Genomic DNA, 16,704 nt, shown 5'->3' with positions numbered 1-16,704 from the left:
CACATTTCAAGTGCTTAGTAGCCACATGCTGGGGGCTACCGTATTGGACAGTGCAATTGTAGAAAAGTTCCATCACCACAGAAAATTCTACCAGATAGTTCTTGGTTAGAACATATGTTGCTTTGGTTCATGCATTATTATAAAAAAAAAAAAAGTCTAAGTAGTTGTAGGGGTTAGAGGAAAATAATCGGAGTAGGGGGAAATGTAAATTAGGGGAACCGGCTTCTTTTCTTCCTTGATCTTTTCACCTACCTATGTTTATCCTAAGCAGAATAATTGGAAAATAGTTCAAAGTACATTCCCTGCCAAGCAAGGTGAACACATCGCCACTCAGTATTTTTCCTGTAGAACCTTTTCTTTTATAGTTTTGGTTCTTATAAAACTCCTACTACAGATCACAAGTACTTGCTCTCTCACTGCAGTTGGAACTGAATCAGATTCAAAAGTCCTTTTTCTTCCATTCTCTAGCTGCCGTCTAGTTGCATCTGCCATGCTGGTTTCAAACCATTTTTTACAGTCCCAAACTTTTAGTCCCTCTGGCTTCCATCATTCATGATGTGGACTTTAGACCGATACTCTGAGTTTATTGAATTCCCAACTCAACTCCTTGCTAAATGATGTTGAGTAAGCAACTTAATCTTCTGAGCCTGTAACTGATTAATTTATTTATTATGGTGTAGGTGCTGCCATATATATACATATGGTGCCAAAAAAATGTGTACGCATTTTAAGAAAGGAAAACTGTATTAAAATTGTGATACTCAATACAGACCGATAACAAAAGATGAATACGTTTGACTTCTGCAATTACAAGAGGTGCTCAAAGTGGTTACCATCAGCGTCCAGATACTTCTGATTACGGTGAACTACTGCTTGAGCAACATTGACCAACGTGTCCATTTGTATACATTTCTTTGGCATCCTCAGTACACAACACACGCGTGCGCGCGCACACACATACACACACACACACACTAAATGAGATAATGTATTTGAAGCTCATAGCACAGTACCTCTGTATTTAGCAAGCCATTAGAGATGAAGTGGATGCATTAGTTAGCTTTTGCTTTGTAGCAAACCATTCCAAAACTTAGTGGTTTAAAATAACCACCATAATTTAGATTTAGTTAGGGATTCCACTGGGCAGTTCTAGTCTTTTCCAGGCTTGCCTGATGTCCCATGCAATGGTGGTTCCTTGGCTAGTTGGCTTGAGGCTGGCTGGTTCAAGATGGCCTCATTCACATACTGGATGGCTGGATGGTTGTTTCCTAGAACACAGGGTTGACTAGACTGCATGTGTCTCATCACCCAGCCAAGTTCAGTCTTACTTGGAATACAAAGCCCTTCCTTTCTTTTCTGTTTTCTGTATGCACCCTACACTCTAGTCTAGCTTACTGTTTCTCAACTGTAGTCTTTGCCTTCTGCCCTTCATCCTTGTTTCTTAAAGAATGAAAAAAAGACTATTTTAATCATCTCTACATTCTGAGTGGACAACACAAAGTAGTTGAATGAATACATAAAGGTAGCTTCACCTCTGGGGGCTATCTCACATTATCTTTCTTTACCTACTAATCCTTTAGTGCTCACCTGGGCTATCTCACATTATCTTTACCTACTAATCCTTTAATGCTCACCTTTATGTACATTCTACTTTGTGAAGTCTGTTTGATCTTTTGAACTTCGAGAAGTTTGGAGATGGTTTTTATTATTGAATATAAAAAATGTTAGAGTAGAATTTTCTATTAAGCGTTACTGTTAATCTGCCATTCTCTCTTTTCTTAAATGAACTCTTCTCTAAATGTCTAAAGCAGCATAGAAAGGCTGTCAATAGATTTTTTTTTTTAAATGATGTTCATAAAACACAGGAAAGTTTGGTTTCTTAGTTTTACAAACACTAATGGGGTAAATTTGAAATGCTGCTGGTTGGTGAGAAGGGACGGTATTTGCTCTCTCAGCCCACGTACGTTTATAACAGTATTGGTCTACAGAATGGAGTGTTTTTCTAGGCCAAGGAAAGAAAGCTTTGTCTTTTTATTTCTATTTTTAATTTAATGGTGCTCTGCAGAAAAGAAAGATAAAACACAAAGTTACAAAGGCAGCACTTGGCGTACACATTTTCTTGCGTTCACCCCAGTCTATTTTATTTTCTAACTTGCATTTTTGGACCTATTAAATGAATAATGATTAACTGTTGCTCGTTTTTTCCCCTTTGAATTTCATATAAGTCTCAGTTCAGAGTTTATGGAGCGTTGAAATACCATAATGCAATAAGTTATGTAGTGTGTTGTGATGGGGAGGGAAAAATAAACAACAAAAAGCCTCTTATCTAGGTCTCAGGAGAACTACATTCTAATTGTGGCTTTGGTGATGACTTACTGGTGACCTTGGAACAATTGAACTTCTTTTGTCTGAGACACCTGAGCACGTTCATTTTGGAAATACTGTGCTGTTTCTATTAAGTCTATGTCCTTCTGGGGTTCAGTAATAAGTGTTACAGATGGGCACAAATGTTTAAAATGAAAGAAATGGATGCCCTTTTTAGAATATTTAATACCTATAAGGTTAATAATGTATCAGTATATAGAAAAAGCATACACTGGATTCATTTTTGAAATAGGTGTTTATCATGTATACAAGGGGGTAGAATTCGCAGGATTACAGGGGTGAAAATAAGTGTGAAATGCATAATGAATTCTACAGCTAAATTGGTGTGACTGGAGTGTGGGATATTTGGGTAGCATTTCCATGGTGTTGAGCGCCCAGTGAGGTTGAATGCCATAAGGTAAAGTATACCTCTAGAGAACATCCACAGTTTGCCTGGAATTTTCCTGTTTGATTAGGAAATTTTGTTTGCTCTTCAGGATTCATTTTGTATGAAAATTCCACAAAAAAACGCCCATTTCCCGTTCTCTTGGTGTGCACTACCTCATGCCACCCCCAGAGGGCGTACATGCACAGCCTCTCCTTGGCGATGACATTGGGAAAAGAACACTGTGACCCTGATAGGATTCCTTTTGGGAGGAGTGTTGTGAATCTGAAATACCTTACGTGTTCCATGAGTATCTTACATGTAATTTAAATGTCAGTAGCCACGTGAGGCTCGTGGCTACTGTGTGGGTTAGCATAGGTCCCGATCTTCATCTCCACTCACGTTTACATCCGTGTCTGTTAGCACACTGCATAGTCTCCTCTTCATAAAAGAGATACCTTTCCTAGTCTGCTTGCTGCCTCCTTGGCTCCCACTTCTCTGAAGTACTTGGAGAAGGGACTTCCTCTTTAAAATTCTCTGCCCCTGACTTTTGAGACACATGGTTCTCTTCCAGCTATTGCTTTATAGACTTCCTCATGGCTCTCTAAACAGTGCTGTCCTTTACTTTAATAAGATTGACCCACCAGTAGGCCCACCATTCTCTTTGTTCTTTATATTCTCTTCTATACTTGGGGTATAATCCAAATCTGTCGGCCTTGGACTACTTCCCTGCACTGCACGTTTGTGCTTCTAAATGTCTGCTGGTTGCCACCATCACCTACACCACCTGTCTCCATGCCTGACACATCTTGCCTGTGAATACACGTTAAATGGTTGTATAAATTTGCATTGTTATTTCCAAGCTTAGTGTAGTTTATGTGTCTCTCTTATCTAATACATATTTTAAACTCTATTCTTTTATAGTTTTAAGAAATTCATGTGTTCACACATTTAAGTATTCTTTGAGGGTACTAGAGATATAAGCGGTGTAACCAAGGTATACTTGAAAGACAGAGTCTGTCCTCATGGGCCTTGCAGTATACAAAAGAATACTTTTAAATGAGTGACTGTATTACCTTTGGTCGATGTTATGATAGAAGAACTACAAGAGCTTAGAGAACTCAGCTGTGGGACCCCCAACTAGACCTGGCAGCGGAGGCCTCAGAAATGATGTTTCCGCCGAGAGGTGAAGGAGTGGATAGGAGTAGCGGGGCTAAAATGGAGAAAAAAGGAACATTGGTGTTCACTGCATTTGAATGGAATTAAGGTTCCAGTGAGTTAAGAGGAGAATTAATCTGAAGCATAAAAAACATGCAGGTAATTCCCAACCTAGGAGATGCTCAGTCTGCTTTCTGTCCTCATATGGAATCGGTCGCACGGATGCAGGTACATCCTGATGAGCAGTGCGGCGTGCTGTGAGTCGGCTGTGAAATGGGGGATTTTATTTACTGGTGGCTATTTTCTTTGCTCTGGAAATGTATTTGCGAATGGATATTTGTGCACTGAATGATGATGCTGTACAGAAGCAGGGCACTGTTTTGCTGTGAACATGGCACGCTGTTGTCCTTTGTGAAGTTACCATCGGTAACAACTTCTTGATGGGCTCATTGGGACAATTAGATGGGCCTAATCGTGGGGATTTCCTGTGATTCTTGAACTACTTAAAGCCACAATCAGAAGGGGGTGGGAAACTTTTGATAGGAAACAAAAGAAATTAACTTTAAAAGGTTTTTAACTAATGAAAGTCAAGCTTGTGTGCCAGAGCGACACTTTCACACTATTAAGCATTGTGAAGCATTTTCCTTAAACCTCTTTCAATGTGTAAGTATGGTTTGGGAAGAAACTCTGATTCTAGCTTACAATATAGTCTTTTGTTGTTCCTATTGAAAAGAGAGCGTTGCTTCATTGAAGTGTGGGGAAGATAATGTTGATTCTTCGTGACTGTTTAAGGGAAAAAAAACTTCAAGTTAAAGGAAAACAGAAACCTTTCATTTACAAATTTAGAGAAACATTTTGAGGAGGCTTTAATCCGTAGTTTTTTGAAATGATTTATGGTAATAGGAGAAAATCAATTAGAGTGATAAAATCTATTCTTAAATATGAATTATTTGAAGTACTTCTCTGGAAAAACCACAGAAAGCTGGGCAGTTGTCTGGCCACATACAGTTGCCCTGGCAGTTGTCTGGCCCTATACAAATGACCTTACCTGCCTTTCAGATCTAATGTGAGAGCCACCAAGCATGCACCTGTCCTTTATCAACACAGGTTGCAGAGGGTATTTCAGTGCTTGGTGGAATTTTGTTTGTTTGTATTTTTTGTGAATACAAGAATATATTTAATCCATTTCAGTGGTCATCTAGGTTCCAACATACGTTGACAATTTAAGACAGTTATTAAAGTTCTAGAGAGGTACAGAAACTAGATATTCTAGTTTTATAGAAAAAATCAAAGCAATAAGGGGGTTTCTTTGGGGATCATTTATTTTCTTCTTTCATTGGAAATTAAATGATTGTTATTTGAGCAGCATTACCTGGAAAATCACATTACTTTTTTGAGAGAGTAGATGATTCAAAGGTAATAAAGCATAGTCAACATTATGTTTTCCAGTGGTCCTTTTTAATATAGTTATACAAGTTACTTCCGTGAATTCCTAATAATCTCTGCAGCAGTTAAAGGAGATATGGATGAAGTTAAAATCTTGAATAACTTTATCTCACTTTCTATAATAAAAATCTTTTCGCACAAAATATGGAAACTGCTAAATAAAAATCGTAACTCAAATTTGAGTTTTTCACTTTCTTAATACTTCTGTCATTATCTAATATATTCAAGAATTATTAAAATGAGAACGTTTAAAATATGTTGTTTGTAAATAAAATAATTGTTACTGTAGTAATCATTTATTTTTCCTTGAGAATAAATTAGAGATCTGCTCAGACATTTGTACTCAGAGCATGGTTATGCGAGGTTATGGTTTATTTTGTGAGAATTAACGAACTCTTACCGTTTTACAGGTCTCATCACAACTACATCAAGGAAACTAGACCGAGAGCAGCAAGATGAACACATATTAGAAGTAAGCATTTCTCTGTGTTTAATTATTTTAAAAATATAAGTATGGGAACGAGCAATCTTGTTTACATTAACTAGTATTCATAGCTGTTAATAGTTTCTTATATTAGCTTCTGGTCATTAATAAAAAGAAAAATAAAACATTCTGAGTATACTTCGTGACCCCTTTACACCCTTTTCTATCCCCAGAATACAAGACCACTGTCTTAAGTTTCATTCTAATCTTGTAGTTTATACATGCACACACACACCTAGCAAACAAAACTGAAAACAGTTATTTGAATTTCATTTTCATTTACAGAAGTGATATTTTTCTGTATGCCTTCTACCTGTTTTTCCTCAGTATTACACTTTTGAGATATAATTATGTTAATAGGTCTAATTTAACTTTTTAAACTGTAGTTAGCTTGTTGCATTTGTTTTGCTCTTAAACAATTGCATTGTTTATGCAATTGCTTTTGTTTATATAAAGTCTGTGCTTCTTAAAAATTTCTGAAATAAAAGCAGATTGAAGTCTGATGTGCTCTTCTAAGATGCCCTCTTCTGAGAAGGCTTCTCATTCTCACAGTGTATTTAAAGTGCCTTCTAGTCCTTGACAGAAGAAACACAGTTTATCTTTTACTGCTTGCCTTGTTTCTGGTGGGCAGTAAATACATTACAGGGAAAGAGATAGGAGTAATTTGGAAGAGGAGGGTAGCCCGTGATACGAGTGTCAGGCCTGATGAGATTGCCGATGCCATTGCTTGCAAACCAGGAAGAGGCTGAGAGATCAGGCAGCCCTTGGGGAGGAAAACAAACCTGTTCCCTCTGTTGATGTTTCTCTATCACACGTTAAAGGCCAGTGTTGAATACTAGAACCAAACCTGAAAAAGACCAAGTGCTTTTGTTTAATTGTGAATTATCTGCACAACTCTTCCAGACTCTTCAGTGTAGGTAATTGAGAAAATCCTAAACAGGCTTTTTTTTTTTTTTGCCCGTGGAACACGTACATTCTTTTAAAGACATTCTGCAGTGCTCTTTGGTTTTTAAATAAACTGTGATTATTTTTAAGTCCTGTCTCTTTATATTATTGCTGTTTATAATGCCCCCTGCTTAATTTCACTTCATCTTAGTCAAAATTTTCTAACTTCGTCAGTAAAATATTTCGTTTTTATAGCTCTCACTTTCTTTGTGTATATATATATGTGTGTGTGTATAATATGTATATGTATACATATATAATATATAATATACATATTATACACACACACACACACACACATCCTGTGTGTGTGTATGCACGGATATCCTATCTAGAAAAGGTGGTGTCACAGCCACAATTACAATTAGTAGTTTTTTTATGTGTTATGTCTGTTTAATCATAGGTTATATACTTCCCTTGAATTTTTTTTTTAAATGATAGAGCAGAGTTTTCAATTTTCATTCAGTCACTACTGTGTTTGACAGAAGGGAGAATATGATTCCTGAAGAAAATAAAGAGATGGCAAAATGTCCAGACCAGCATATTACACACTGGCATCCAGCTCCCAGGCCTCTCTCCCTAGTTAGAACTGCACATACACCCAGTCAATTGTGTGCCTCACACCAGATCCCTCTTTTCTCAATGAATGTCAAAGTCTGGATAGAAGCAAGTATGAGATACTTAAGACTTGGGAGATGATACTAACACTGATGGGAAATAATAGTTTGCTTACATATCTTGTACCTTTTTGTGTAATCCTTTTATGGTGGTACATTTTGAGGACCAATACTGGCATTGATTTGACTGTCTTAAAGAAGCAAGTTTTTTTCAATTACATGTTCAAAACTATGTTACTGGCTATTGGTTATTGAATCCAAGCCTAGGAACAATTTGATGAATACTACAAAGCATAGTACTTGGTTGTGTTTCTCGTTTTCTTTTTTCCCAAGTATATGAAAACTGGTCAAAAAGAAATGTTTTGAGAGGTAAAAATTAAAATAGTAGTTTTTATTTTGTTTTATTTTGAGAGTTTGGGAAAATAAATCATGTACTTTAAATAAAGCAACTACTTTATTTAAACATGCTTGATAAGTACCATCAGGATACATTCACACTTTTGTAAACAACAGGATTTATAACCTACCAAGCTTCAAAAAGAAAATAGTTCCATGGAAAACTTCTGTCTACTTTAGTTTTTGGTATTTCGGTAATTAATTTGGGAGGATGTGGGTGGGTGAGAGAGAATAACCGTTACTAAGGTCGTTACTTTTAATGAACATACTGAAGTAAACGAACATTTGATTGAAGGGTGAAATTGTTTCTTATGCACATAGAAGCATGTACTGGTGCATCCTCACGAATCCCTGATTTATATTCCTAAACTGGTTACATGAATAATTTACTTAGAATAAAAGTTGTTTTACATTTTTTTTACTGAAAATCTTATTTCATAAATTGATCTTAAATTTAAATGTTTATGTCTACTCTACTAAATATGGAAAACTTCTGTGCAAGAGCCAAACAAAATAAAATGATGTTAAAAGGCACGCTACTTAACATATATTTTAAATTGGTGATTCAGTTTATTTCGTTGATGAAGCTTAAAAATGACAGTTTTTTAAAAATGCAGTATGCGGGGAACTTATTTTTCAGTATATGGAGTGAATATTATTTTGAAGGGGACTCTAGATGTTTAAAGCAAAATCTTCATGTATCTCTTCCTTGGCTTAAAAATACTGTTTTGAATAGCTTAACATTTTGATGACATTCACAATACAGTGATGGTTGTGCGAGGAAAAGAGGCCTGGGGAGGAGAGCGCAAGGGCTCGCAGCCAGTTCTTCTTCCTTAACCCTTGCCCCCTCCCCAAGTTTCTCTCTCTGAAAATGGGAGAGGTTTTCCTGCTTTGTCACAGGGCTGTTGTCCGAATGAGAGCAGATGGCATGTGTCTTAGAGATTGCGAACTGTAGAGATTTATATAAATGCTGATTATCATTAGGAAGAAGGCATTCACTTTTTATATAGTACATTTTAAAAACATTTGTTGATCTGTTACCTTTAAAAAACAGGTTACTGTGACAGATAATGGTAGTCCCCCCAAATCAACCGTTGCAAGAGTAATTGTGAAAATCCTTGATGAAAATGACAACAAACCACAGTTCCTGCAAAAGTTCTACAAAATCAGACTCCCAGAGCGGGACAAACCAGAACGAGAAAGAAATGCTAAGCGCGAGCCTATATACCGCGTTATAGCAACAGACAAAGATGAAGGTCCCAACGCAGAAATCTCCTATAGCATCGAAGATGGAAATGAGCATGGCAAATTTTTTATTGAGCCAAAAACTGGACTGGTTTCATCCAAGAAGTCTTCTGGAGCTGGAGAATATGATATTCTTTCAGTGAGTTAAGATCTAGTCTTTGAATTTCCTATATACTTTGATTATTAATATAGTAGTCTTACCTCTCTTCTCTTCTTACTTTATCTCTGTTCAGTCAGTAACCTCAGTGTTTGGGACCTAACAGTGGGAAGTACGGGTTTTTTCTCTTTTCAGCTGTCACTCCAGTTATTTATGTTGACTGTGGCAAAAGATGTTGCTCTTTTTATCAAGTATTATTAAACACATGGAATATACAAATACAAATATTAAATGTTTGAAATTGACTTAGTTCAAGACCAACCCAGTCCATGCTCCAGTGATGGGATGTAACTCCCAAGTTGTTGTTTTATTCCCTCTCCCCATATTTTATAGATTAAGGCAGTTGATAATGGTCGCCCCCAAAAGTCGTCAACCACTCGACTCCACATTGAATGGATCTCCAAACCCAAACCATCCCTGGAGCCAGTTTCTTTTGAAGAACCATTTTTCACCTTCACTGTAATGGAAAGCGATCCAGTTGCTCACATGATCGGAGTGATACCTGTTGAGCCTCCTGGTACACCTCTCTGGTTTGACATCATTGGTAAGCATTCCTCGTAGTTTTCATTGTCCTTGTATCGGTTGCACCAAGGAGAAGCTGTTTATGGTTGTATGATTTCTGTGCACATCTCAGAATTTAAAATTGAGAGTAAGACCTATAAGTGGAGGTTTTGTTTTAAATTGCAGTAGTTTGATTGCAAAATTTATCACAATATTCAACATATATTAAACTTGTTTAAAATAGGTGCTCTATAAGTACCATCTCATTAATATAAAAATAAGGTTTTTAAAAGTACATCAAGGAGTTCCGGAGAAATCTAAACGTTTTGGTCCAAAAGTACAGCTTCTTAATTTTTCCTTCTTGATACATAACATACGGCACATTACTATTTTTAGTGAATATGATTTGCGTATTTAAAATAACTATGCCTATGTGATTGTCACATGTCAGTATTTTATAGGAAATAAGCTTACAAATGTTAATTTTATGACTTAAAAATGATAGTGCCAATCATAGGTTTTTAAATTTCATTTACCTCATTTTCAGTAGAAAGCAGGGTTCACTAGATTAAATTACCCTATGGTAAAAATTACATGCCTAACCCAGTTTGTTTTTGTCATTTAATTTAGCTTAGATGTAGAATATAATATGCTATTCCAACATATTTTTTAAAAATTCGTATTAGACTCTGACATCTTAGGTTTTTTTTAATTCTATTTGTTTACATTATGTTAATTGTAAGGATAGTTAAAATTAAAAGTATGTATTGTGATTCTTGTCTCTTTGGACCTTCATATCCATTTTCCCTCGTCCACCCCTTCGCCACCCTACCGCCACATGCTATTTCAGCAAGTTGAAGCCCATAGGACATAGTTTGCAGGGGCCACAGGGTGCAGGTGGTGTAGGCGATACAGGTTTTTCCTCTGGAACTTTCACACTAGATAGGCTATTTTCATAATTTTGATCAATGTATGAAATTGTGGGTGTCATCAACACATATGAAACTCATTACAGTTTAGTTTTAAATTAAAAAGATTATTTTCATAATTAACTACAATGAAAAGAGTTTGTTTGCTCTCTGTTAACGCCTGTCACGTTTCCAGATGAGCAGGCTGCTGCTGTGCAGCATCTGACTTCAGCGTTTAACCCTGACCGCCTTGGGAACTGGTCTGATTGATGGCTCTTCCTTGTTCTCTGCTTCCTTCCATGCTTGCTTGCTTCTTTTTGGCTGTGCCAGGAGACTCACTTGCTAGAGAAGTGTTTTACATCTTTCAGATGACTTGTGACCTGAACTGTACAGCAGAAGGTATCTGCTGAGATCACATAATTTGCCTCAGATTATGAGATCTAAAATTAAAGCATCAATTTCTAGAACTTTTTTATTTCCAGTGACTTGTGTTTCAGTGTGTTTTGTTTTCAGTGTGCATGCATATGGTCACTCATTTCCTTTTTAAACATTCTGACTTTGCATCCATTCTTAGTTTTAGGTTTGACTGAAGACTTTTTTGTGTGTGTTGTTTTTCTTGTACGGTAAGATTTAGTAATAGGAGTTCATTATGACATTAAGACTTTATTTTCATTCTATTTCATTTCATTGATATAAGTATCTCCAGTTTAATGGATTTGAAAACGAAGTTTTAGCTAAAATATAATTGGGAATGCATTTGGATAATGTAGTAGCACAGAAACTATTGCTTCATTAAGCTTTGTGTGTGATAACAATGGGAAAAAATTTCAAGTAGTTTATAAGAGTCAGGGCTAAACGTTAACTACCAATGATTTTTTCCAAGTTAACATTTTTTTTTTTTAACTAGTTTCAGGTGCACAAGACAAAGTAATACTTAGACGTTTATCTTTTATATCCCTCACACTGTGTGAATCTCCCTCCCCCCATCCACTATCCCTCTGAAATCGCACAGAGCCATTACATTTCCACTGTCTCTATTCCTTTAATAAGGATTTTATTAGGGCAGTATGACCAGGTGTCACAAATTTTTTTTTTTTTTTTAGTAATTATAGTTTTAAATGGCCAACCCTGGTTACTAAATCATGTCTTATATAGCTACTGAGGTATAAATTAAAAAGATATTTAGAACCCCTGAAAAAGCAAATTGAAAGTAATTCATTGGCAATATTGGCAGTTTCATTCTGTTTTCAGAGTTGCTTTCTTTCTTGCCTCCTTTCCCTTACTTGCTTCCTTGACATTTAGGTCTCAACCTCGTGTTACTAAGCATTGTCTTTCTAATTGGCCTTTCTTTTCTTGTCTTTCAAAATGTAAGCTTCTTGGAAACACCTTGATCAATACATCAGAAGTTCTTTTTTAGTTTGCTTTTTTTTTTTTTAACTGCCATTAAGAATCAGAAAGCCACAAAATAAATGACAGGTTTTCCTCCTGTGACCTGTTTTTACTTTTTTTATTTTCCCTAATTTAAACTAGGTGGCAACTATGACAGTCACTTTGATGTGGACAAGGGCACCGGAACCATCATTGTTGCCAAACCTCTTGATGCAGAACAAAAGTCAAACTATAACCTCACAGTTGAGGCTACAGATGGAACCAGCACTATACTCACTCAGGTTAGTGAATCGCTAGTGATGTGTCTGTCAGAGGAGGACTCATACAACATTCTGATTCCAGGGTCCACAGACAATATGAACAGTTGATTCTGCTCTCTTGGATTCTCAAATCAGAAGTTACTATGTTGATATAATTAACACGATGCACACCAAGGATTTTTATTTAGGGAAAGAAAATTAACTGCAAATCCTGATTTAGGTTTTGCATGTAATTAACTAGTTTTGAAAATTTTGAAAGAGAACTTAAAAAAATAAGCCACATTGTTGTTATGTCATCTAAATCTTTCATTGTACCATGTTTCCCTGAAAATAAGACCTAGCCAGACAAGCAGCTCTAATGCATCTTTTGGAGCAAAAATTAATATAAGACCCGGTATTATATTTATATCGTATCATATATCATACTATACTATATTATACCGGGTCTTACATTAATTATTGCTCCCAAAGACGCATTAGAGCTGATCTTCCGGCTAGGTCTTATTTTCGGGGAGACACGGTATACTCCTTCTGATCTGTGTTAGTATAAAGTGTGTCACTGTGGAAGATGAATTGTCCAGGTCATTTTCATTAAAACTGGTTACCTTAACTAGGGATGTGTAAAATAACTGATAATATTGTTCTAATAATTCCTTTAACATGTTTGTTTGTTCCTGATGATTAAGAGATGGCTAGATACTGGGATTTCAAATTTAAATGTTAAAACCCTCTAAACTAAATTTAAATTCTCATCTTTCTTATTAATTCTCTTTTATTCTGCATCGCCTGCTTAGAGACTTTGTTGAACACTTGCTATGTGCCAGGTATTGTTCTAGAAGCTGAACAGTAGGAAACAAAACCCTGCCCTCGCGAAGCTTCCATTAGGATGGTAGAAGCTAAAGATTTGTGCGTAATCTGCTATATCCAACTAGCAAAAGGAAGAAGTTAAATTGTTGGAGTACAAAATGCTTCTGGATTCCAGCTTTCTAGCTTTAGATTATACTATTTTAAATCTTGCATGGGATAGATCATGTGCTAAGCGACTTAATTGCATTAAAGAATAAAAATTATAGTCTGTGATGTCTTCTCAATTAAAAAATGAGTAGATAATTTAAAGCCAGTTATGAAAAGATTTCATTCCTTTTTGCAAATGCTTATGATTTTTAATGTATTTAAAATGGATGGTATGTACCATGCTTTGTGGTTATTTTGAGATGGTCATGTAAAAGTTCCCGTGCAGTTTTAAAATTTCCGTTTTGTCAGTAACTTTTCTCATTGTAGAAGTTAGACTTTAGAGCATGAAAATGAAAATAAAACATCAAGAAAAATAAGAAATTTAACAAGATCAAGATAATTCTAAAAGGTTTAAAGACTATAAGTGTATGTAGACCAGTTCAGATAATCAACTAACCAGACATCTAGCAAAGGAAACTTAATAAGTAGTAGAAATGACCCTCGGTGCCAAACATTCTTATTACTAAAGATGATATAGCTACCTGTAGCATTTATCATTTATTACATAAGTGAATAGTTAGTAGTGCTCCCCTTTCCCAATAATTGTAGTTTTAGTTAATACAGTTGAAAGCTTAGTATGAAATATAGTATAGATTGACTAAAATTCCTATGAAACATGGAAGATATATATTCTAGTCCTCTTTTCTTAGAGATGCAGAATATCTTAAATTCAGTGATGCTTTTATACTCCCATAACTGATTTTCAGTCATTTTCAAAACATCTTGGTACTGTCCTAATGAATTACTGGTAGAGGGAGTGGTCAGAATATCAGAGGATGGTTACAGCGCCTGGTTACTGATGGTTACTGACCTGTTAAGGTGCGGGACAAAGGGAACAATCAGTAAATGGGTTTGGATTTCTAGTGTGTGGCTGAGGGCAGAGAGATAGGAATTGGATGGGAGCGGGGCAGCAGAAACCTCCTGAAGAGGGTCACAGACATCAGAACGGGTTGATAAGACACTAGAACACGCACAGCAAGGTAGATTCCAGTTTATAGGTACAACTCAGGAACCAGCAGAGCAGAGTTTGCTGCATCAGGGTCAGTTGCAGCAGATAACAGATTGGAGTTTTGTAGAGAATTCTCGTGCTGAGCCAAGGTGCATTACCCCCAGTTCTAAGTCCTTCTCTCCAGTTTCTAAGAGATAGGTTGGTCCGTTCCACCTCTTGCCTTTGTGTCTGTGACCAAGCTCTTCCTCCTACCCCAACATACCTTCATCGACCAACCCCAAACCTACCTAAGCAAAGCCTGAACTCCTCCTTAGAAGCTTTCTGAATGTCCCAGACCATCTCTGGACCTCTAAAGACTTACAGTCTTTATAAGTCTTTACCTGACAGAGTAGGAAACCTCATTAGTCTTTGTGTGTGAAAGACGTTGCCTATGAGGTTGAAAGCTTCATGAAGGCAGAGTCTGTCACACATTTGTTTTACACTCTTGGTAAATGGAGGCAAGTGCTGAGCATGTACATGCCCAGTGAATATGTTTCAGTTGAATCACCTTATCAGAAATACCTATTTTTACTTTAGCTGTTTCTGTTTACTTGTGATTCATTGATTTTGGAGAGGATTAAACTATTTCTGCCCAACACTCTGTAAGAAAAATAATGTTTAAATTTATAGTGCAAATAAATACATAATGATTTAATTTATAGAAATTGCCTTTATAGACATCCCTTCTAGATATTCATTGACATTGAAGAGTGAGGCGTCTGTAGTTTTATATATTTACATAACTTTCACATAAAACCTTTCTGTGGTTTGGTGGCTGCATTTAGTAGTCATATAAAATGTCAGGTTACAATTCATCACTGATGTTTTAGTGTTCTCTGAGAACACGGGCATAGTCTTCCTGGGAAGGCCTCTTGTTCATATGCCTGCACCAGTGTGGTTAATGGCTTTACCTGTGCCTTCCTGGGACTTTGGCCACCTGTGCCATTTGGACCAACGAACCTCCTTGTTCCATATATGCCAACGAAGCTCAAATTTCTTGTTCATAACTGTAAGCCATCTTTTATAATTAGTAGTGATTGCCACGTCTTTTCAGTCTGAAAATTAATCCCCTTACTGTCAAGTAAAAAAAACTTAATTAGGACTCCGTTTTTTAACATCTGCTTTTTCCTCTAAGGTTTTTATTTTATGTTGACATATTTAATGGAGTTTCTTTTTTCAATGTACTTAAACTGCATTTAGGAAACGTGATTACTATTTCTATGTAGATGTTATGATCACAAAAATATAGTAAGAATTTTTTGCATATTTCTAATTTGTCTCTCTCTCTATATATAAATATCTGTCAGTAGGAATTTAGAGTCTCAACGATTAGAACAAGAAATATAGATACTGTGAGCATCTAGTAACATACTCACCTCAATAGCTTGATAGTTACAGATTCAAATCTGATACAGGAAATTAGTCTCCACAAAATCCTGGTACAGTAAATTTTTGTTACCTTTACATGAGTAATCTAGAAATATCTCTTCTGTGCAAACCCTAAGGGGAATTAAGTCTGCATATCAGAAAGAGGTATGAAAGGTGTTACACTTTCTCTCCAAAGTTTTAGTCTCAAGAATTTAGAAAGATGTTCATTATCTTTCTCATATTTACATAGTTGATATTTAAATGAAAAATGTTAAAGGTAATTTTGATTCTAGATTTTTGTAACATTCCTCATATTTGTATTTCATTTTGCTGAAAAATCAGTTTTTTTCAATGTGTATCTGATTTTTTCCTTGATTCGTTAAATAATTAAAATATAATTAGCAATATTTTTATGTGAATCATTTTGTTGTAGGTATTCATCAAAGTAATAGACACAAATGACCATCGTCCTCAATTTTCTACATCAAAATATGAAGTCATTATTCCTGAAGACACAGTGCCAGATACAGAAATTCTGCAAATCAGTGCTGTGGATAAGGATGAGAAAAACAAACTAATCTACACTCTGCAGAGTAGTATTGATCCATTGAGTCTCAAGAAATTTCGTCTTGATCCTGCAACGGGCTCTCTCTATACTTCCGAAGCGCTGGATCATGAAGCCATTCACCAGCATGTTCTTACAGTCATGGTATGGCTTTCCGCTCCGTCTTCTGCCACCATTTGGTTCCTGAGGGTTTCATGTGTTTGAGACTGATTTTGAATCAGTTATAAGGAAAACCTCAACAGGATTGATAATGCGTTGCTTCTTTTAGGTACGAGATCAAGATGTCCCTGTAAAGCGCAACTTTGCAAGGATTGTTGTCAATGTCAGCGACACAAATGACCACGCCCCCTGGTTCACGAGTTCCTCCTATGAAGGTCGGGTTTATGAATCAGCAGCTGTGGGCTCAGTGGTGTTGCAGGTTACTGCTCTGGACAAGGACAAAGGGAAAAATGCGGAAGTGGTGTACTCCATCGAATCAGGTATTTTGGGAGCACTTGATGGATTTATAACTTTG

At 36.2% G+C, this 16,704-nt stretch overlaps 1 protein-coding gene across 9 annotated transcripts in view; it reads left to right on the top strand.

Annotated features, from left to right (window-relative positions):
- FAT1 (FAT atypical cadherin 1) overlaps nt 1–16,704 on the top strand; it is a 126,677-nt gene that overhangs the window by 73,087 nt on the left and 36,886 nt on the right. For 6 of the 9 annotated variants that reach the window (XR_016019382.1, XR_012495544.2, XM_074329766.2 and 3 more), the window contains 7 exons: nt 5,764–5,825; nt 8,850–9,179; nt 9,531–9,741; nt 10,937–11,005; nt 12,137–12,276; nt 16,059–16,334; nt 16,459–16,669. Coding sequence is in view for 7 of the 9 variants with exons in the window: in XM_074329766.2 (XP_074185867.2) it covers nt 5,764–5,825; nt 8,850–9,179; nt 9,531–9,741; nt 10,937–11,005; nt 12,137–12,276; nt 16,059–16,334; nt 16,459–16,669 (1,299 nt within the window). In the remaining 2 variants the exon portion in view is untranslated. The remainder of the gene's footprint in view (nt 1–5,763; nt 5,826–8,849; nt 9,180–9,530; nt 9,742–10,936; nt 11,006–12,136; nt 12,277–16,058; nt 16,335–16,458; nt 16,670–16,704) is intronic. The other 3 variants (XM_074329768.2, XM_074329765.2, XM_074329763.2) reach the window with 1 other exon arrangement.

This window comes from Rhinolophus sinicus, chromosome 16, assembly GCF_057876585.1.
Source record: "Rhinolophus sinicus isolate RSI-liver-muscle chromosome 16, RSI-T2T, whole genome shotgun sequence".
NCBI classification, from domain to species: domain Eukaryota; kingdom Metazoa; phylum Chordata; class Mammalia; order Chiroptera; family Rhinolophidae; genus Rhinolophus; species Rhinolophus sinicus.
This window is presented reverse-complemented; position numbering and strand designations above follow the sequence as displayed.